Genomic DNA, 23,178 nt, shown 5'->3' on the forward strand with positions numbered 1-23,178 from the left:
GAGAGCGGGCTCAGCAGTTAAAAGCACGGGTGTTCTTCTAGAGGACCCAGGTTTGATTCTCAGCACTGACATGGGGGCTCATAACAATATGTCAGGGGATCCAACATCTTTTTCTGGTGCCATAGGCACCAGGCACGTACCTGATACACAGACGTATTTGGAGCATGAACACCCACCCAAACATATAAAAAAATAAATAAAACTTAAAAATAAATAAATAAATTAAAATAAATAGATAAACACACTGTCCCAGAACAAAAGGCTTGGAGATAGGAATATTACCAGTTCGGGTAGGAACTGGCAAACAATGCAGTTAGCCGCAAGCCAAGAGTACATACAACCCAGATGGTGCCAGTTCTTGCTCTTTTTATAATCCTAGTGGCTGCAGCCCTCACTGCACCCCACAGCCAGCCTCGCACCATCTCACTAGGTCCCCATCTGGTTCGGAATCAGTGCTGCAGGGGTAGGGTGCTGAGAGTGTCACAGACAGAACAGATCGCCATCACGTGCAGAGGCACAGAGTCGAAGGATGTGTGTTTCTCCGGTGTGTGCCTTGCTGTGTGTTCACTCCGTAAGAGGGGAACGTCCAGCTGCCTGGGAGGCCTTCCGCAAGCATCTCTGGTGTCACGAAGGCTGTGCTGGAAAAAGCCCTCTGGACTTGGTGAAAATGGCTCACCTTCTGCCTTGACCTCCAAGTCCGTAATGATGTCACACCGCAGGAATCTCTCACAAATGCCCTCACCCCTTCCATTACAGCCATCCTGCCTGATACTAATCTTGCTTCTCTTCTGGAACCCCCTCCACCCTTCACGCCAACAACAGGGAGATCTTTGGAAAATTCAGACTCCATCTTTTCAGTCCCCACCTAAAAATCCCAGAGGGAATTGTTCAAAATCTTAACATGACACAAGGCTTTTCTCTTTAAAAAAAGTTTTTGTTATTAGGTTTATTTAATCATTTATTTTGTGTGTGTTTAAGCACACGTACACAAGTGTACATAGAGGTCAAAGGACAATTTCTAGTTGGTTCTGTCTTTCCACCGCGTGTGTTCTGGGCATCACGTGGGTCACCAGGTTTGGTGGCAAGTGTCTTTACCTATAGAAGCAGCTCACTAGCCCAGGGCTTTCGTTTTATCTGGTGAACCTCTTAAGCAAGCCCTTACCCACCCAACCTTATCTCTCAGCTCTCCTCCTAGGCATCCCTGACCTGCCAACTTAGTTCCACCTCAATTATCCTCTCATTTCCACGCCTTTGCAGATGCCATTTAGAAATCCCCATGCAACAGGGCAGGGCAGGGCTCGGGAATATTCTTTTCTAACACTTGGATCACTGAGAAGATCCACCTATCAGGTCACAGGCAGCTCAGACCCTGTGAGTTAGACGTGAGCTTTATGTATTTCCATTCTCACTCCTTTCTATCCGGTCAACAAACCCTACTGACTCCAACTCAGTATCCATTCTTGTCTCTGCATCAAGCTGCCATTACCCTGGTCCCAGCATCACCCATCAGCTCCTGCCTCTCTAGAGCAGCGACCCTTCACTGTCCTGATGTCTCCAAGCGTGTTCCCAATCCATCTCTGTACGTGAGCCACAGTGATCAGGACAAATTGAACCCTTCCTCTTCTTGCAAACTTTTACTTGCTTTGTAGTGAAACGTGAGGCTATTCTCTGTATCCACAAAACCCTACTCAGCCTGGTCTTTACACACCCAACTTCCCTATGTCCGCTCAGCCAGAGGGAATTTATCAGACACCTGAGCTTCTGCAGGTACTGTCTTCTTCCTGGACAATTATCTTACACTTGAAGGATGATATAGAGGTCACTTCCTCCAGAAGACTGAACCAGACTTACACTAAAGCCCTGTCCCTCACACAGGCTCCCACACCATATGGGTCTTCTCTGCTGTAGCCTTTTTCTTGGCCTCTGATTTTGTCTCACCCTCACAAGAACCCAGCGTGTGGAGGGGAGTCCTGTCTATGCTGGTCCTGCGGAATTCACGTGCTGTCCGGTTAAGTCAATGCTGCTCCCATTGGCTCTTCCTTTCATCCACCATCCACCTAGTTCCTCAAGGCAGAGTGGAAGGAATCTCACCTCTGCTTCTCCTTCCTCCTCACCCACCACATCCACTCGAAATCCCACACAGCTCTGTTCATTTTTACATTTGTTATCCCAGTAAGGTAGCGAGCGGTTTCTTGTTGTGATCAATACCCGACAAGCATAAGGGTAGGGGTGAAGGGTTTATTTGGCTCAGGGTAAGATACACCTGGGGCATGTCTCCATGATGACTCTAAATGCAGTCAAGTTGGTAACTGAGATTAAATATCATAAATCTCCTCCCACCAGCGTTGACTCTCAGTCTCATTTTCATTTGTCTGGCTATTTTTTTTTTGAGACAAGGTCTTATGTAGCCCAGGTTGGCCTCGTACACACACTCACCACGTAGCTGAGACTGGAAGGCAGGGGATCACAGCTGTGCTCCATCATGCCAACATTCCTGCTCTGCTGACTCTAATGTTTCTCCCTCAAATCCTTTTTTTTTTCAATACAGGGTTTTTCTGTGTAACAGTCCTAGCTGTCCTGGAACTAGCTCTTGCCTGGCCTCGAACCCACAGGAATCTGCCTGCCTCTGCCTCCTGAGTGCTGGGATTAAAGGTGTGCACCACCACTGCCTGGCCTCAAATCCATTCTTTGTGCTATAAATTGGAGCAAAGATTCTTCTTCCTTGGCACTGCTGATACTGCTTTTCCTGAGGTGGCCTGTCTTTATCGCCTCAATGTTCCTCAGCACCCCTGACCTCCACCCTCACTTCAGCCGTGAAAACTGGACACATCTTAGAGCACTGCTGAGTGTCTGTCAGGGTACCCACATGCCCTTGGCTGAGGAACCGTGGACCTGAAGGGATCTTTCTAACATGAAAACCAGATACTGCTGACTTGAACTGACTTCGTGAGTCTCTATGACTGAGATGGATTCGGCTTTCTCTGGTTACTACATCATTGCTTGGTATAGACTCTGTCTCTTAGTCACCTAGTGTGGTCCTCTTCCTCCAGGAAGCCTCTGGACCCTCTAGTTTAGTTAAGAACTTCCTGGCAGGAAGATCCTCAGTCGCCCAGATACTAGCCTTGTCTGTCTGCTGTGACCCGGGTTACACCTGGGCCACACGGAATCCCTGTGTGAGTTCAAAGGACACGACTTCCTTCACTGTCATTTGCCAGAACTGCCAAAGCAAAGAACGGATTTGGTGGTACTCTCCTTTAATCCCAGCACTCAAGAGGCAGAAGCAGGCGGGTCTCTGAGTTGGAGGCCAGCTTGGTTTACAGAGTGAGTTTCAGGATAGCCAAGGCTACACAGAGAAACCCTTTGTCTTGACAAACAAACAAACAAACAAACCAAAGCCACAACAAAAAGGAGGAACAGAGCAGAGCAGTTCTGAGGCGGGCCAGTCGCTGCTCGGGACAATCAGGTGCCTTCATTAGATGACAGTCCTCTGGGAAGGGGCTTGGCTTTCGGTCCATACTTTACCTCCAACAGTAAATGTGCTGTCTGATTCTGGGCAGGGCTTTGATAAAAACTTGATACTACATGAAAGTAAAGCTGTCGTCTTGGCTATTATCACCCACGTTAGGAATTGTTACAGCCATTACCTTGGTCTGAATGAATTATTCTGCAGGTCTCCAGATTATCCCAGAGAAATAAAAAGAAAGCTCTCGGTTCCTATCCTTGTGCCTACTAAGACAGATTCCACAACCTGATCATCTCTCAATGGAAAACTGCTCATGAGACTCAGACTTAATAAAGGTAACCGGATCAACAGGAAGCCACTGGCTTCCCAGGATGGGAAAAGCCAGACTGTCCCCCATGTCTTGCTTCTCCCTGGTGCTTCTCTGTCTCCACTATGCCAGAGACCACAGAGAGAACACAGCCTGAGAAAGATCTCACTCGCTCTGAGGCCTCTGGGTAAGGGTCTTAGAGTCTTCTCTATTTCAGCTCAAGACTTTCCAGCTATAAAATGAGGAGGGGAAAGAAGGAAAGAGGGAGTGGGAGGCACAGAGAGAATCTAAATTCAGGGAAAATATGATCTATCTTTTAACTTTCCAAAATAGTCTTTGACCTTTCTGCTTACGTAAGGGAGTTTGCAGCTGAAAGGCCCAAGCTGTGTACGCCCTATGGATCAGGCAAATTTGGGCATGTCTGAGAAGTGGCTAGGTGGAGCCACCAAAGCTCCTTGCATTTGAAGGGAATAACATCACCCCTAATGGAGCAGGAGAGTGAACCTGCATTCTCACCCCAAAGTCTCAGTTCCCAGTCCAACTGTAGCCATGTTAGGATAGTCACTTCTGTGTCACGCACTATGATAATCCTCCAAGGAAAGGAGGCTTGAACGTACATAATATCCACGGACTTTGTAAACTAGCTCCCCTGTGCTTTTATTTTGGGGCTACCCAAGGGAAAGAGCAAGGTTAAAAAACAAACAAACTACATTCCTAAAATTGAAATAAGCAAGCGAATGTATGGCTGTGGCTTCAGAGGGTGGTGACTTCCTGGTGGAGCATGCTGAAATACATTGCCTCATCATGGCAAGGAGGGAGTCATTTCTGGAACTGGGAATCTGGACCAAGAAAGGAGTAGCTGAGGATGCTACTTGGAAGGCTGGAGGGCCCAGGCTGTATACCATAGACACTTACTAAACTCTAGGGAGGGAACCTGGGGGAAAGCAGAGAGCGCCACAGGCCACAGACTCCAGCTACCTCATAACATGACCCAGGAGACACCCCTGCCGGAAGGTGTTGGGGGGAGCAGCGGGCACTGCATTAGGCTCATCTTGAACACACGGACAGCAACAAATAAACAATAAACACAAATGCTTTTCTTTCTTCCTGGGGTTCGAGGCAGTTCATTCATTTGCAAATAGCATTTAAATCATAACGGGAAAGCCGGACAATATGAGTTTTAGAGGGAGAGGATATGTGTGAAGCAGAAATCACTTGGACATTTTATAATTTATGGAATCACTGTGTTCCCTTTTTTTTTTCCATTGAAAGTAATAAACCAAAATTTCAAGATTCCACATACTGCTAGACCTGGTTGGTTGTTCATGTCTGGAATCTCAACATTCAGGAGGCTCAGGTAAGAAGATTGCGATGAATTCCAGGCCAGGCAGGGGCACATAGAGTTCCAGGCCAGCCTGGACTACACACACACACACACACACACACACACACACACACACACACACATCACCACCACCACCACCAAAACCCTTCATACTGGATATTCTCTTATCCTTGTGTGAGAGGTACATTCTAAGGATCCCTAGTGGCTACTAGAAACCATAGACAGTAAGTATAAAATCCTGTACTAACCTCTATTTTCCTATACACAAACACCTATGTTAAAGCTTAGTTCATATATTAGGCACAGGAAGAGAAAGATATCACCAGCGAATAACAAACAGGGATAACTAAAATATACTATAATTAGAGTTACATGGATCTAGATTTTTCTCTCTCTCAAGGCTTCTCCTCATCATATTGTGGTTTTCAGTTGGGGTTGAGAATTAACTGGAGAGGGAGGGGGAACTATCTTGCTTTAAGTGGTTGGTCCTTAAAGTGAACAAGGATATTGTGATAAATTATGAAACCTACATCCCAATTTATTTTCTAAGAAAGGCTGCCTACTTTGCAGGGACATTTCTTAAGAAAACTGAAGCACAGAGCTGAGCTTGGTGGCACACGTTTATAATCGCAGAATCCAGGAGGCTGGCACCGAAGGGTTGTGAGTTCAAGGTCAGCTTGGGCTACCTGGTGAATTTGGGACTAGCTTGGGCACCACAAGACGTTGTCTCAAAAAACAGAACAAAACAAAACAAACATTCAAAGCTTAAAAGAAGCAAATAATCTTGGTATGGTGGTGTATGCCTTTAATCTCAGTATTTGAGAGGCGCGGGGATCTATGTGAGTTCAAGGCCAGTCTGGTCTACAGAGTGAGCTCCAGGAGTACACAGAGAAACTGAGTTTCAAAAAAGAAATGCAGAAGAAGAGGAGGAGGTGAAGGAGGATGGATTATTTACCTGATTATAAAGAGCTTTATATAAAGGTTGATGCTTTGTTTTTGTTTTTTGTCTTGGTTACTTTCCCTCTGAATACCACTCTGGAAAGCCAAATTGAGGTCGTCCTTTAACTTTGAGTTGTCTGCCAGAGTTGTAAATGCCTCTACATCATTCATTCATATCTTATAGCTAGATTAATAACTTTGATGTTGACTTTTGTGCCTGGTATTCAACTGTGCATTTGCTACAATGACAACCACAAATATGATTTGATAAAAGAAAAAGATGAAAATAAACTGAAAAGTAAGTTGCTTCAAAAATTAACATTGTCGTATAAATTATACACCTTAAAAGGAATTCAAATAATTCATTAATGTGAAAAAATATTCTCTAAATTGCTTTGCTGACTTGTTCTCCAGGGCACCAAGCAGTCAAGCCTTCTTTTGGCTTTCAGGAAGTAGAAACCTGAAGGTTGTCTGTCCTGTGTAACCAAGCTTCCCAGATCCCACCAGACTCTTCCTCAGAGCTCAGGCAAGAAAGAGTTCCTGGGTCAGAAAGTATTTTAAAGGTTGTTTCTGTGTTCTGAAGATCAGAACTGCTAAAGGGAAATGCTACCTGGGATTAGAGAAGCCATGAATCCATATTAGCTGCCTTATGAGACCTCCCCATGATGGTAAAAATGTTTGCTCCTCTCACACTTGAGATTTCGATCTAAACACTGGAGTCAAGTTCCAATTTTAAAATAAAAAGCATGTGTTTTGCACAATCCTCCGAGACCTTGTGAGAATAAACACCAGTGTTTATCCTTCATTGCATTCTATCCTGGCAGAACAAATATTTGCCAAGGTAGAGACGGGAATATCAGTAAATATATATATATATATATATATATATATCCTTATCTCAAAAAAAGGAACAAAAGCAAGCAACTAAATAAAAGACATCACTATGAATGGTCGTGTTAAGATAAACATTAGATATTCCCACTTAAAGTTTGAAAGGAAGATGTATTTGGGGTTGGTGAGATGTTTCTGTGGGTCAAAGTCCAACTTGCTGCCAAGGCTGATGGCAGAAGTTGATCCCCAACCCACACAGTAGGACAGAACCAGCTCCTGGAAGTAGTCCTCTGACCTCTGCCACACGTGTGCTATAATCCAGGCACACCTCCTCTCTGTCTTGTCTTTCTCTCTTTCTCAGACACACAGTAATAATAATAAAAAAAATCAAAAATTTTTTTTAAAGGAAGAAAGATGTATTTAAAGAAGCCAGTGTCTGGGAAGTACTGAAGCAATGACGTTTGTCACCTGTCTCCAGGCTGCAGTCAGCAGCTCAGGCGTTTGGTATCAGACAAGGACATCTGCTGAACAGAGCCTGCAAGTTTTCTGTTTTCTTTTTGCCCTCTGGCCAAAACACATACCATAAATGAAGATCCTAGATCTTAAGATCTATTATCTTCCTTGATCCACTTTTGGAGCAATCTGTAACAGGAGCTTGGAAGAAAACCAAAAAGCAAGCAAGCAAACAAACAAACAAAAAAAACCAAAAGCCAAACAAACAAAAAACCGCACCCCCCCCCAAAAAAACCCAAAAAAACAAACAAAAAACACCAAAACCCAACAACAACAAAAAACAAACAAAAAGCAAAGCAAAACCAACAAACCTGCCTATGGAGTTCGCACGTTTCTTTCACTTTCCCCGGTTTCCCAAGCCATCTCGTCCTGCTCTATAACTCTCCCTTTAAAAAAAATCCAATTGCCTGAGATACAAATCACAGTGAAAACCTTCATTCCCCAACTCGCTGGCAATCAACCTTTCTCCTTGAACGAAATAGTTTCTACAAACCATGAAATATTTTTCAGTTTTAAACCTCCCAAACAACAATTGTCCCCAATGCTTTGTTTCGTTTATTAAAGCAACTCACCGACGAAGAGTATTCTTGGCAAGTGGCTCTGGAAGGTTCAGTTCCACTGATCCACATTTTGCTCTTATTTCATCAGAGAAAAGCCGAAAGTAAAAAGAAATCCGGGTGCTCCGCGAAGTCCCAGAGCCTCAACACACGCCCCAGCAGCTGCTTGCTGAGGCTCGTTTTTCAGGGACAGTGACCTCCAACACCTTTGATTTAGCGCTGCAACTCAATCTTAATGGTTCGCCAGGCAGGGAACACGTCACGTGCCAAGCCAACACCTTAAGAGGGTGGGAAGCGTTGTAACCAGGAAGACACGCGGAAAATACTCAGCAGGCAGCTCAGCTACCCTGCAGAGCTGTGCTTGCTTGTCTGGAAACAACCCAATGACTGACACTCCTCGAGTGGAGGGGGGACTGAATTTATGCAGCGTCCAACCGCGAACTGTCTGCGTGCGCCCCTGCCTGCGCAGCTCCAAAAGTGGGTTCTACCTCGCCTTAGACTGAAATTCTGGACAACCACTCATGAACAGCGGCGTCAGCATTTCTGAAAATCAAATTCGTCTTCCTTTCTGTTTTGAAGTTGATTTTTCTCCACTTCTCCCCACCCCCCCAGCCCCTGTCTAATACTTAGCTCCACTTCTGGCGGAAGCACACGGTCCCCGAAAAGCAGCGATTTCAATTTATCTTTCCAGCCCAGGCACAGACACTGCTCCAGGCTCAGCAGAGGACAGTCAATAACTCTTTCCCAACACTTAACCCATATTCTCCAGCTTCACCACCAGGTCAGCAGTTGCTTAAAAGGTAGCTTTCAGGTGAGCCGAGTTTCACAGTCCCTAAGCCGTGTCCCAGTGTGAGCGAGACACCGTTTACTCCTTCCTGTCTACCCGGACTTCAATTCTAAGAACAAACGCTGAACATTCTGGCCACTAAACAGGCCTCAGTACCCACTAATCAAGGAAGCTGTCGCTTGAGCTGAGTTAAACTCACCCTTTTGGTCTTTGAGACTGAAGCTTGAGTGTCTCCTTCCCAGATCTTCTGAAGGAGAACAGCGAAGCAAAGGATGACCGGATGCTCGTTCGGGAAGAAACAGATGGCTTTTGGTTGGTTAGGTTTTTAGATCTTGATGTTTGTAATTCCAACGGATCTGGGGTGGGGGAAGCGAAGATTTTTCACCATTAAAATACCTGCAGACGTGCTGGAGAGGTAGCTTGGTTGTGGAGTGCCTGCCTAGCATACACAGAACCCTGGCTTCTAGCCCCATTACTGATAGACCGGCACCTGCCTATGATTCCTGCTCTTGGCGGGTGGAGGCAGGTGGGTAAAAGCTCAAGGTACATATTAAATTTTAGACCAGATTGTGCTACACGATAACTTTTTAAAGTTTCAGAGTAATATACTTTTGCTTATTTTTATATTTTTGGTTGTGAGCCTAGCCTTTAACGGCTGAGCCATCCCTCCAGGCCACTTTTGTTTATTTTTAATTTGAGACAAGTTATGATCATATAGCTCCATCTGGCTGGGGAGGCCAGACTGATCTCAAACTTGCGATCCTCCTGCCTCCTGTGGTTCCAGGCATCTGCTGCTATGCCTGCTTTCAGATAAATCTCTGTGGAAGAAGAAGGAAGGTGTGGCTTTTGTTTCCCCCTCCTGTGATCTAGAAGCTGCTAGCATCCCCACAGGACCCCAAGAACAAAGGGAATGCAGAGCTGTTTCTCAGGGTCCTGTGCTCCCGAGGTTCCGCTGGGGGGAGAAAAACTTCACACTCCAGCAGAGTTTTCAGTATGTGTCACAGAATTCCTTGTTTGATGCCTCTCCTTGGGTCTTTCTCATTACACCTTCTACATAGATGTCCAACATCCCAGCTCGCAAGCCAGGGGACCCATTCATTTCATAGCTTGCGGATCCAAGTATCTTTTAGAAAAATACCAGTTCTTTAAAATGAAGGAGTTTTTCATGTAACTCTTTGATGCCAAAGAGAGTAAATAGAAGGGAAATGAAACCATTTAGAGTGTTTCTTATTCTTTTCCAAAATCTATCCTGCTGTGGCATGTGATATGTGTGTGTACATATATATATACATACATGTATATATGTGTGCACCTATGTACATATATTTGGTTTACGCATATGCATGCAATATATATAATAACTTATAACTTTATATATGAGCCTTCAATTTTAAATTTAAGGCCCACCAACATATACAAACACCATAATACCATAACCCTTTGTGCACACTGATTTTTATAAATATTGGTGTTCAAGGTAAGGCAAAGCCATCATGGAGTAAACATGGGCTCAATCTAAAAGCCTGAGTTTCGGGCTGGAGATGTAGGTAAGGGTCAGGCCGCTTGCCCAGCACCAGGGGCACCACTACCACACTTATCCCACACGCAAATGAGAATCTGGACTGTTTTTTTAAAAATATTTATTTATTTATTATGTAAACAACATTCCTTCCATGTATGCTTGCATGCCAGAACTGGGCACCAGATCTCATTACAGATGGCTGTGAGCCACCATGTGGTTGCTGGGAATTGAACTCAGGACCTCTGGAAGAGCAGTCAGTGCTCTCAACCTCTGAGCCATCTCTCCAGCCCTCTGGACTGTTTCTTTAGACTGTTTTCCTATGAGAGTTGTAGTTTTATCCATCTGTGCATCCAGAAATGCCGCCACCTGTTTCAGGGTGCTGCTCATGTTGACAATGTAAGGGAAAGCGGTCGACGGGACTGGTTCAGTAGCATGCTAGTTTATAGTCGACTCTCTGAGAGCTTGCCACGCTCATGGGTGTCCTGTGGGAACAGGTTTCACTACCCTCATTAAAAGCTTAAGAAAACTGGGTGAAGTGACAGGCTGGCAGTCACAGCCGAGTGTCCACGGCAGGCGCTTACGACCACCCGTGTGGAGGCACTGAGACTGCAGAGGGAGTTTAGGTAAGAGGTTACTATGGTCCGGGGTAATTCTCCCTCTTTCTTTTCTTTCCATATTTTTGGGAACAAGGTTTTATTCTGTAGCTCAGACTGGCCTGAAACACATGACAATCTTCCTGTCTCAGCCTCTCGAGTGCTGGGATTAAAGGCACAAGCCATTGCAATCTTAATTCATTTTACTTTTAAGTTTTCAGTGTGTTGATGTGTGTGAGTGTAGGTGTGCGTGTTTATGCATGGCATGCTCATGCATAAACATGAGTGTGGAGGTTGGGAACCTTAATTTGCCAGTTGTCACCCTTCCACCTTTGCTTGGTATTTCGCTTCTATGCCCTGTGTCAGGGTAGCCCGTCCAGAGGCCTCTGAGAATTCTCCTGTCTCTAACTTCTATCTTTCACAGGAGAGCAAGGTGACAGCTTATTTACTGTGCACAGACTTACGTAGGTGCTGGGGATTTGAATTCAGGTCTTCACACTGTGCAGTAAGCGTTTTAGCTACGGAACTGTCTCCTTGGCCCTTAGGCTAATCCTTAGCACATAGAATCCTATTTTACCCTATGAGGTAGACATTATGCCCATTTATAAATGAAAAACATATCGAAGTTTATCAAGAGTGAAAGCTTTGGCCATATTCACAGTGAGATGTCTTAGGCATTTTGTCATCCACCTGCACTGTCTAGTGTATCCTATAGTACAAAACTTAAGTCCCTTAAACAGTCCTGAGCCCTAAATTGCCAAATTGCCAATGCATGGATTTGTTATCTACAATACTGTGCCACGAGGCAAGGAAAAGATAATTTAAAGCAAAAAAAAAATCTTTTTTCTCTCACCATTTTTTGCCATCCCCTTCCGTAGCCTATATGTGAGTGGTGGTTTTAACATCTGGCTAACATCTGTTTCATTGCAAAACTTCTTTCTTTGAATTTCTTCGAACCATTCTCCAGTTGCTCCTTGAAGCCATCTGATATCCCTCTTTGTCTTTTGAAGTTTGCTGAAATAAAACAAAAATATCAGTGCACCATTCCAATCCATTCCTCATTCGAATAGACCTGTGAACTTTGCACTACAGAGGCAGGAGAGGCTCATAACCTGAGGAAAAGCTGCCCTAGTTAGAATCTCTCTTTGATCACGGTGCACATATTTACACATATTGTTCTGTGGATGGTGCATTCTTCCATATATGATGACAACCTAAACGTTCTTACTGGTTGTTCAAATAATCACAGAGTCAATGACAAGAACCTTGGTTAAGCAATGTGTTAAGACCTGATCTAAAACAGCAACGAAATGATAGCTGTCCTAATGACATGCAAAAACCGGAACATTCCGGTTCTGATTACTCATGCACTTATTCATTAATATATTAAATGCTTATTGAGCAACATTAACCAACTAAATGTTTATTGAGGTCCCGTGTAGGCTGTGGGGAAGGTAACAGATAGGATCCTCACTCATCCAATTTAGTGGTCAGCAACTGAAGTTAACACGCAGATTGTTAGTGTAATCGATGGCCTTGGATGGTAAAATCTGCTCAACACAAAGACACAAAGACCAGGAATGTGAGCAGTGTTAGTGCTCAGGCTGAAGAGGACAGTGGCCACTGAGATGGAGGGAATATCATCCAGGGAGCAACTGTGTGCAGCTGGCTCTCCCTGTGGGGTACTAGGTCTGGAGGCCTAACTCATCTATTTTTTCCCATACTTCCCCTTATTCAGCTGTCTAGCCAAAGAAAAATTGCTTTATGTCTTTAACTAATTCCTCTCTAAGATAAATTATTTCTCAGGAGGACTCTAGAAGTATTTGAAAATGATAGGTGTTAACCCAGAGGGAGACGACCCTGGATGAAGACCACGATGCCAACCTTAAAAGCAGATAGTTTAGCACTGGTGAAAACTTTAGGATTGTCGGTTTCCAAATTTGGGAACTTATAGTATTTGGGGAATTATTTCAAGTTCCTGTGGCTATAATCCTTTGTCTAAGGTCTTCTGGAAAGCACAAGTGTTAGGACTCTGTGTGTGTGTGTGTGTGTGTGTGTGTGTGTGTGTGTGTGTGCGCGCGCGCGCGCGAGTACGTGTGTGCTCGTGTGTGTGTGAGTGTGTGTGTGAGTGTGTGTGTGAGTGTGTGTGTGTCTGTGTGTGTGTGAGTGTGCGTGTGTGTGTGCGTGTGTGTGTGTGTGTGTTTTGCTATATAGCCTAGACCAGCTTTGAACTCACGGCAATCCCTTTGCTTCAGTTTCTAAAGTGCTAGGATTACAGGTTTGATTCACTGTGCCTGGCTTCCGGGTTTCGTTTTCTTATTGCTGAGAAGATAGCAAGCAAGAAGACAGCCAAGTGGCCACTTTGGAGTTAAAGTCAATGAACCAAGAAGGCTGTAACTCACTTCTGCTTGAGGCTACGATACTGCCGTTTTATAAAAACGTATTTGAGAAGCCAGGGGTCATCCTGCCCAGACTTGCATTCTGAAAAGCATTAGGTAGCAGTGTCATTATTCAGCCCACAGCCTACAGATTCGTGTCAGTGCCTCTTTCTGCTATTGTACCGCTCGTCACTTGGTCAGCCGCTCCTATCTCTATTGCCATCTCCTCCACTCCTACCTCTATTGCCATCTCCTGTGCCAGCAAACAGAGAAACCCCCAGTATCTGCTTCCAACCAATATCGTCTTTTCCCTTTAGAATGTCTCTCACCAGTCTGTGGATCCCTCTCTAATTGTTGGTTTCCCCAAAGCCTGACCCCTCCTCCTCTCCTAACATATCCATCTTTTTCAGAAGTTACCAGATTTAGGTTGCTCTATATAAACCTATATAGAGGGATTTTCCTGATTTATAGGCTTGATGCAAATTTAATTCTCTTGTAAAAATAATCACAGTCAGCCCCACTTCAAGCCCTACTCTGTGCTTGTACATGTGACCATCACTGTGTCTTTTCCATATTGCGGTCAAAGAAGCCAGTAACCTGTATTTCCCTGTGAATGCTCATATACTTTGAATTGTATCCCAGGAACTTTATCTTAAAGTAAGAACCACTCTCAAGTACACAAATTTAAATGAATACCACATAGTTGCTAACTATAATTATGTAGGCAATGTAGAATCCTAGCAATCTGGATGCTGTGTGAAGCAGAAAAGAAAACATAGAATTGAATCTATGATTACAGTTATGCAAAAATGACACAAGCATTTGTATATACTAGGGGAAAATAGAAACATCTCATCTCTTACAGTAGAATAATTGTATGTACTGTGTCTACAACTAGCCTTTTTTTATATGTATTCTACAATTACAATGTATTAGAATAACCATTCCTTTCTCTTTAATTGTGAATTTTCACTACATTATCAATTTGAAAAATGTTCTACTTTTAGAATTTCTAACTGTGGTTTTGTTGTTGTAGCTTTTTCCTGTGTTTTTACATGGTCATGGTAAATGTATCCAGTATACACCCGGAGAAGGCCTCCTACTGTGCAGGTACTGGGATAACTCAGTAGGCAGAGCAGGAATGTGTCCTCCCTAGGGAGACTGAAGTCTAACAGGAGAAAGTCCCAAAAATCCCACAATGACACAGATTAGCTAAATGGCAGTGCTGCATGTGACTTAGGAATTCAATACACATTTGAACTTTGGGGAAAGAACAGTGAGCAAATTAAGTCCCTCTTCTCACAGAATTCAAATTCTACTGGCATGGGGTACTGCGTGTGTAAGTTGTCAGCAAGAAAAAAGTAATGAGGTCACAAGAGAGTGTGACAAGGAGACCTGGTCTAGGGCAGCAATGAAGATTCCCTGAGATGATGGGGCGGAAGGACAAGGAAAAAGAAAGGTTCTTGCAGAGAGCATCATAGACAGGAGAGTATCAACTGTAGACAGTGTCCTAGGCAGGAGAGTATCAACTGTAGACAGTGTCCTAGGCAGGAGAGTATCAACTGTAGACAGCATCCTAGGCAAAAGAGTATCAACTGTAGACAGCATCCTAGGCAAAAGAGTATCAACTGTAGACAGTACCCTAGGCAGGAGAGTATCAACTGTAAACACAGTGTCCTAGTCAGGAGAGTATCAACTGTAGACAGTACTCTAGGCAGGAGAGTATCAATTGTAGACACAGTATCCTAGGCAAGAGAGTATCAGCTGTAGACAGCATCCTAAGCAGGAGAGTGTCAACTGTAGACACAGTGTCCTAGGCAGGAGAGTATCAGCTGTAGACACAGTGTCCTAGGCAGGAGAGTATCAACTGTAGACACAGTGTCCTAGGCAGGAGAGTATCAGCTGTAGACAGCATCCTAGGCAGGAGAGTATCAACTGTAAACACAGTGTCCTAGTCAGGAGAGTATCAACTGTAAAAACAGTGTCCTAGGCAGGAGAGTATCAACTGTAGACAGTACCCTAGGCAGGAGAGTATCAATTTGTAGACACAGTATCCTAGGCAGGAGAGTATCAACTATAGACACAGTGTCCTAGGCAAGAGAGTATCAGCTGTAGACAGCACCCTAGGCAGGAGAGTATCAACTGTAGACACAGTGTCCTAGGCAGGAGAGTATCAGCTGTAGACAGCATCATAGACAGGAGAGTATCAACTGTAGACACAGTGTCCTAGGCAGGAGAATATCAACTGTAAACACAGTGTCCTAGGCAGGAGAGTATCAGCTGGAGAGAACTGTCTAGGTAGAGTGTGACAATGGAGAGGAAACTCTAGAGAGGCAGTTACAGTTTTCTGTAGCATTTGGGGTCAGGTAAGGTGTCGGGCATTTGAAACACCGGTGTATGTGTGGGAGCCACACTGGATTTACAGGCAGAGAACAGATTCCAGCATGGGATGAAGAGCAGTCAGAGTACCTGCAGAGTTCAGTAGAAAAGCCATTTATTTCAAACAGGATGATGGTGGAGCTGAAGAAAAATAGTTTTTAGAGAGATGGAATGATTTGGGGGCTAAGGCTACATGCCAAAGAAGACCCCTTAGATTTTTTATTGATATAATGCATAGGAGATACAATTTGTAGAGATCTAGCATATATAACATTAAAACAACATTTATCAAAAGCACTTTTAGGGCTGATGAAATGGCTCAGCAGGCAAAGGCACTTGTCACCAATTCTGATGACCTGAGTTCAGTTCCTGGGACCCACACGGTAGGAGTGAGAGCCACCCTCACAAGATGTCCTCTGACTTCCACAAAAGTGTCCTGATGCTCAGACACACACACACACACACTAAACCCACTTGTAACATTCCTAACTTTCTGAGCAATCACTAAATATTCAAGGCAATATATCTTTCACCCCCCAGGAACAAGTCACTGAGATTTTCTCTTGTGAATACCTGTAATTAACATACCATGCATTTTTCTGCCTTCCTGGTATCTGAGACAGAAATATAATAATGGGGTTAAAGAGTCAACACATTTTTCTGATTCTTTATACATAAAACCAAAATGACTTCCAAAGGTTATTAATTAGGCTACAAACCTACTACAAAACATCCTTAGAAAGCTAGGTACAATTATTTTAACTATTCTTATTTTAAAGGAACAGGATTTATAATTGTTGGTAATTATTTTTCCTTTGAGAATTTTCTTTATGTTCAGTAAAATTCCTAAGAAATGAAGTTTGAATATTTTGTGATTATACTTTGTGTTTTGGCAATGAGAGGCTTTTTAAAGTTTGTGAATGAAGATTTCTCCTTTGGAATCAGACATTTGAAAAAGTCCTGATTTTTTTCCTATCTGTTCTAAGTAGTTAACCCAGGTTTTTGATTTGTATTTTGATTGAACTTTGAATATTGGGCCTTAAAAACATGATTCTAACCAGGGCTGGAGTAGGTATAATCTATAGTTAAATTTGTGATAAAATTATATTTGTTTCCTGAAAGCAATAAGGAATGAAATCCAGGAAGTAAAGGAATGAAACCCATATACAATAAGAACATGATTCAGAACAATTTTAGAAACCCTTAAATAAAGTGCAAGTAGGCCAGGGGTGGCTGGGGGCTGTCAGAGAGGACAGTAGACCGAGTAGGGACAGTCAGGAGCCAGAAAGTTCAAGTTCAGGTGATCAAAGAAGGCACTGTCTTCATGGGTCACAAAAACAAAGCCAGAATTAGTTCTGGCGTTTGAAGCAAGAGCAATGAAGGTGGAGAAACTAAGCACGGCAGGAAAATCTAAACTTTGTAAGGACCTGGAACTCGCCCTCCCGGTCTGGAGTAGGTGAGAGTTTGTGGACTCTGCAGCGTGACTTGCACACCTACGGCAGCTGATTGAAAAGAACACAACATTTACTCAAATCAACACGGCCTCGAGTCACGCATTTACCCCAAACGTAAGATAGGGAGTAAACTCACCATGGACAAGAAAAGACCCTGAACATAAATGCAAGGGCACAGTGATGTGTGAGACAGGGCAGAAATTTACATCTCAGCTGACCTTGTTTTCATGGAGACTTTGTTTGGAAACATAACTCAATGGCACTCCTAAGCAGTCCACAGGAGACGCATCCCCTGTTTTGCTTTGGTATGTACCCCGGCAGTCAACCGGGGCGGACTGTCCATTTAAGCCAATAGCAAGAACTCCAGGGTTAGAAATGACATACATGAAGGCAAATTACTAGGACACAGCTTGTCTGCTTAATTAGTCCTGCCTGACTCAACATATCACGAGGGACTCCTGTCTACACTTCTAATTTGCTTTACCCCCGGGCTGATCAGCTAGACTACATTAGATCAGGTCGCTTCTTGCTGGTCCAGCCCTTAGCTCCAAGTGCCCCAGTGCCCTTCCTTCACGCTGCCCTGTGCTGCTTAAGACTCCATGCTGGCATGTCCCCACCATGCCACACGTCTAAGGTTCTTCTTCCTGAGTGAATGGTGTTTTTCTGTCGTTTGCATCCTTAAGGTCTGCCTGTCATGTCCCTCATCTCTTCCTGGTCGTCCATGTTTGACCCTTGGTGACCCTCCCTACTCACCTTTCTTTGTATTTTTTTTCTGAGAAAGTTTTTTGGCCTCATCTCTCCTCGCTGCTAATCAAAGTTGTTGTTGTTCTTTTTTAATATTTCTTTTTCTTTTCTTTTTTTTTTAAGGTCAAAATCTCTCTACATAGCTCTGGTCTATCCTGGAACTCTGTAGACTAGGCTGGCTTGAACTCAGAAATCCGCCTGCCTCTGTCTCTAAGTACTGGGGTTAAAAGTGTGTGCCACCACACCTGGCTAGACTCATTAAATAGTGAAAAGATCACAGGGTCAGGATCAGGGTCAAGGGTCAGGCTCTAGATGGATGCCAAGGTCAAATATTTAATTTTCTTTCTTTAAAAATTTTTTTTCCATTTGTCAGGCTGTTTGCCTCCATAGTTCCTCTCCTGCCTGAATAAATCTACAGTTATCATTGTGACTTTTGCAACCAAGAGGCAGGGGCTCTTCCACAGCCCTCTGGAACCTGGGCAGGCCTAGTGCTTGTTTAGACCAACAGAACATGGTACATGTGAATGAAGCAAGAGACTTCTAAGGCCAGGTCTCAAGAGATGCTGAATTTCTATCTTCTCCCTCTTGCAGCATGGGGACCTCAATGCAAAGACATCTGGGCTGGAATCTTTGAGAGGGAGACCCAGCTGAGAGCCATCACCAACTGCCATATACATGGGCAAAGCCACCATAGACCATTCAGAACCGGCTGAGCCACTGGGGTCAAAAGAAGGAGCCTTGGTGGAGTCCCTGGCTAAGCCAGCCCAAATGGATGCCCCTAGTACCATAAGCTAGTAAATCAAAGTTTTAAGCCTTTAAGTTTGGAGGTGGTTTGTTGTTTATGGTTTTTAAAAATGGATACAAGGTCTGGAAAGATTGCCCAGTGGTAAGGGCCACTTGCGGCTCTTCCAGAGAACCTGAATTCAGTTCCAAGCACCCACATGGCTCCAGGGAATCTAACACCCTCTTCTGGCATCTCTGGGCACGCTCAGACATGTGCTGTGCACGTGCACACACATAAATAAACATAAAATAAAATCTTTAAGATAAAGAATAAATAATAACTAAAAAATAGATACAGATGAGGTATTCTTGGAGATACCCTATTTCTGGTTTAAGTCTGTGGTTCAAAAAGATTCAACAGTGCTATATACATAGTGACATTTCCCACAAATGTTCTTGAAGAGAGGGAAGTTATAAAAATATAAAATCAAACAAGTCCTCTGAGCAGAATATAGGGATTATAGCTATAGATTAAATAGCTTTATATGCCAATATGATCTCAATGCTTATTCAAAATCACTCCCCTGACTCTTCTTTTTGCTGTCCTTATCTTTAATTTTTAACCTCCTTACAAAGACTTTTCCCTCCGACTTCCTTTCTTCTTTAGCTGAGCTGCCCACCCTGATGATCTGATTACAGCTTCTTCTGTCTTTCTCACAGACCAACTTTCCTACCCTACCAACCTCTGCTCTACATCTCTAGTACCTCTTGCTGTGGACTCCTCAAGGGCCCCACCCTATCCCTGCCTTATAGGGTCAGTTCTCAGTGATCCCCCAAATGAATTTCCCAACTACACTATATCCCATCTACCCATTCACAGGGGGTCAAAACAGTCCTAAGCTTTTCCTCCCAAACAGGAATTCTAGTTCATTTTTGGTTCATAACTGTCTGTTAACCACAACACACAGGAGGCACCATGGAAAACATACATGTACAGGATGGAGCAGGAGCTACATCCTGAGACAGAGACAAAATGCAACGTAAATGTGAAAGGAGAATGGGTTAGTGCACCCAAGCAAGAACCTTTTCAAACCTGAGTCCCTCAGCAGACGCACCGCTCAGTCAAGAGCCACCCTTGTCTCCCTGCTCTAGCAAGACAAAGCTCCAGGCATAGGCTTCTTATGCGCTCACCCCAAGGGAGAGCCTCCCACCCTCAGCGAGGAGGAAGTCAAGCTGAGATCCACAGTGCCAGGATTCACTAAGGGCACTCATGGTTTACAGTCCAGGGTCTGGTCTCTCCTCTCCCTGTTGATCTTTTGAAAAGGTTATTTGAGAGCCTTTGCCTCTGACGCTAGAGACTGATTTGTGGTTAGGCCCAAAGCCAAGATACAAGGAGGGGCAGAGATTAGAAAAAGCAAGCATGTGTATTGAAAAAAGATGTGTTCTTTTGATAATGGCAAAATTAAACTATTGGGGAAGCCTGGGAAGAAGCTCAGATAAAGAAAAGGTAAACTAAATAGCAAGCAGTAACTATAGCAAATCTTTAGAACTCTAAGGGCAGCGGGAAGTGGTACAATGGCACTGGCATTTAGCCAAGAGAGACAGAATAGCCCGTTTAACCTCTTGAATGGCTGTGATCTAGACTGCCCATTCCCAGATAAAAGTTTTGTTTTTTAAAACTGACCGTTATAACCTCCCTGAATTTGTTTGTTCATTTGTTTTTAATATGGCACAAAGTTATAACAGAAATAAAATGTGGAGGACCTAAGTAAAACGAACACTATGTACTTGCTCTCCTGATTTGATGCTCACCTAGTGACCCCTCACCCAAAATTACTCTACAGAAGGTGCTGTATGAAAGTCTGGCTCTCCCCTGAAGGCCAAATGTCCACTCAGGGTTTATGTAAATTCCTCTTGAAGCTACATGGGCCCTTCTGTCACCGTGATTTCATTTAAAATTAATGTTGTTCATTCAAACCACTTCAGATGGCACCCCGCTTGCCACATAATATTGAATTGCTTGGCATGTAGTAGTCTGGATATTTCACCAGACTGCTGTCTCCTTAAGAACAGTGTCTTGGTTAGGGTTTCTATTGCTGTGAAGAGACATGACTGGAATTCTTATAAAGGACAAACGTTCAAGTGGGGTGGCTTACATTTCCTTAGGTTTAGTTCATTATCATCATTGTGTGAATGCAGGTGGCATGCAGACAGACATGGTGCTGGAGAAGCAGCTGAGAGTCCCACATCTTGCAGACAGCAGGAAGTGGACTGAGACATTGGGAAATATCTTGAGCATATATGAGACCTTAAAGCCTGCTTCCATAGTGACACACTTCCTCCAACAAGGCCACACCTACTCCAATAAGGCCACACCTTCCAATAGTGCTACTCCCATTGGGGGCCATTTTTTTTTCAAACCACCAAAAACTGGACTGTGTTTCATTTGCTTGGCATCCCTTGGGGTCTAGATATGACAGTCCTTAACTAAAGTCAACCAACATATATTTTTGCTATTGTTGGTCAGCTCAGGTGGCAGCGCATCAGTTCTACAAGGTTTGATGTTTTCTCTTTTCCCTTTTCTTTGTTTGTTTAGTTTTGCTTTGTGACCGGTCTCACTATGTCACCCAAGCTGTTCTCTAACTCATTATCATCTTGCCTTAGCTTTCTGAGTGCTGGGATTACAGGGATGTAGCATTATTGTTGTCTGAGGCTTTCTGTCCTGCCCAGTTCCCTCAGTTGTTAAATCCCAAAGAAATCACACAGAGGTCCACATTAACAAATGATATTAGATTCAGAGTTCTTGTTTTTTTGTTTTTTAAAGTGGGGAAGTGCTGCAGGACAATGGTTTGTATCCTGTCAATTGTATTTTAATAAAACACCGATTGGCCAGTAGCCAGCCAGGAAGTAGAGGTGGGGCAACAAGAACAGGAGAATTCTGGGGAGAGGAAAGCTTGGTCTGCAGTTGTGACCCAGTCACAAAAGAAGCAAGATGTGATGTGACCTGCCTCGCCGAATAAGGTACTGAGCCACGTGGCTAACATAGATAAGAATAATGGGCTAATATAAGTTAAAAGAGTTAATAAGAAGTCTGAGCAACTAGGCCAATCAGTTTATAACTAATGTAGAACCCTGTGCATTTCTTGGGACTAAATGGCTGGGGGACCTATTGAGATAGAAAACCTCGGACAACACATTATGCCCAGCTCTTTTGTTGCTGTTGTTGTTGTTGAGACAGGATTTCTTCGTGTAACATCCCTGGCTGGCCTCAGAATCACAGAGATCACTTTCCCGAGTACAGGGATTAAAGGCATGCGCTACCATGTCTGGTTATACCTAGCTCTTAAACTTCTTTTTAATTTATAAAAGATTTATTTTATTTTTTAGTTCTGTGTGAGTGTGTATGTGTGTGGTTGCACACATGTATGTATATATGTGAAGAGGCTAGAAGAAGACATCAGAATCGTGTGCTATAATTACAGATAGCTGGGAGCTGCCTCATGAGGGTTCTGCAAACTGTACCCAGGTTCTTTGGAAGAGCAGTGAGCTCTCTTGACCACCTCTCCAGCTCCTCTTCAAATTTCTCATGCCTCTGCTGTGAAGGAACTCAGTCAATATTGACAGAAGTGAGAAATGAGGTCCTGCATAGAAATTAAACTCATACATGCACACACACACACATATTTAAAATTTTCTGTAAGAAAAATACTGATAAAGCTAATCACAGTTATCACAGTGCTTTTAGGCATACTGACGTATTTGCAAGCACTCTTATGAAAGTTAATAGTATTATTTATTCATGAGAAAAATAAAATACTGAGAGTCTAGAGCACATTCCTACTAATTGTTTTGAACACGGACCCAACCTTTACCAACTGTAAGTTATCTTTGTGCCTCAGTCTTTTCACCCCATGAAATGGGAATAAAAGTGGTGACCTTTTATGAGGCTTTGTGAGGATGATGTGAGCTGACATATAAGTCGGAGCCTGGCACAGGCGAAGTGCCTACATACAGGAGGACCAAGGTCAACAGCTGTTGTCTTTCTCAGGCACCCTCCCCGTTCAATGAGAAAGGGTTTCTCATTGAATTGTGGTCTTATCTATTCAGCTAGTCTCCTGTCTCCACCTCCTCAATGCTGGATTACAGATGTGCAATGCTGTACATTACGAGATGCTGGAAATCTAAACTCACTTTTTCTGCTCACACAGCAAACATTCCATCAATAGAGCCAGCTCCCCAGTCCGTGGGATAGAATGGTGGTAGCATCCCATGGGTTAGGTCCCTGAATGAGGAGGAGAAAGCCCCGGGGAGCACCAGTTGTCACCCCTCTTTCTCTGCTTACTGAGCAGATGCAATGTAACCAGCCGCCTCACATTCCTGTGACCGCGTGTCCCTCCCTTTCCCCCATCAACAGGCGGCGTCCTCAAGCCTTGAGCCAAGACAAACCCGGCCTTCCTTGAGCTGCTTTGGACAGGTATTCCCTTCACCCGGTTCTCCCTCATGGAGATTTCACACCATTCCTCTGATCGAATTTTCCCATGGCTTCCTTCCGTGCTTACCTTACCAAGCTGAACTCCAGAGTCTTCGAAGCTGTATAGTACTGGCCTTCTGCCAGCCCGACCACTTTTAATCATGATGCCTTC

General features: G+C 43.8%; 1 protein-coding gene across 3 annotated transcripts in view; it reads right to left on the reverse strand.

Moving 5' to 3' along the window:
• Positions 1 to 23,178, reverse strand: part of Exph5 (exophilin 5) — a 72,489-nt gene that overhangs the window by 23,341 nt on the left and 25,970 nt on the right. Inside the window, exons 2-3 of one of the 3 annotated variants that reach the window (XM_075965896.1) lie at positions 11,711 to 11,871; positions 8,942 to 9,098 (exon numbers count right to left, since the gene is read on the reverse strand). In XM_075965896.1, the coding sequence (XP_075822011.1) occupies positions 8,942 to 9,098; positions 11,711 to 11,871 (318 nt within the window). Of the gene's footprint in view, positions 1 to 7,970; positions 8,608 to 8,941; positions 9,099 to 11,710; positions 11,872 to 23,178 lie in introns of those variants that run through there. The other 2 variants (XM_075965898.1, XM_075965897.1) reach the window with 2 other exon arrangements.

Source organism: Microtus pennsylvanicus, chromosome 3 (assembly GCF_037038515.1).
Source record: "Microtus pennsylvanicus isolate mMicPen1 chromosome 3, mMicPen1.hap1, whole genome shotgun sequence".
NCBI classification, from domain to species: Eukaryota; Metazoa; Chordata; class Mammalia; order Rodentia; family Cricetidae; genus Microtus; species Microtus pennsylvanicus.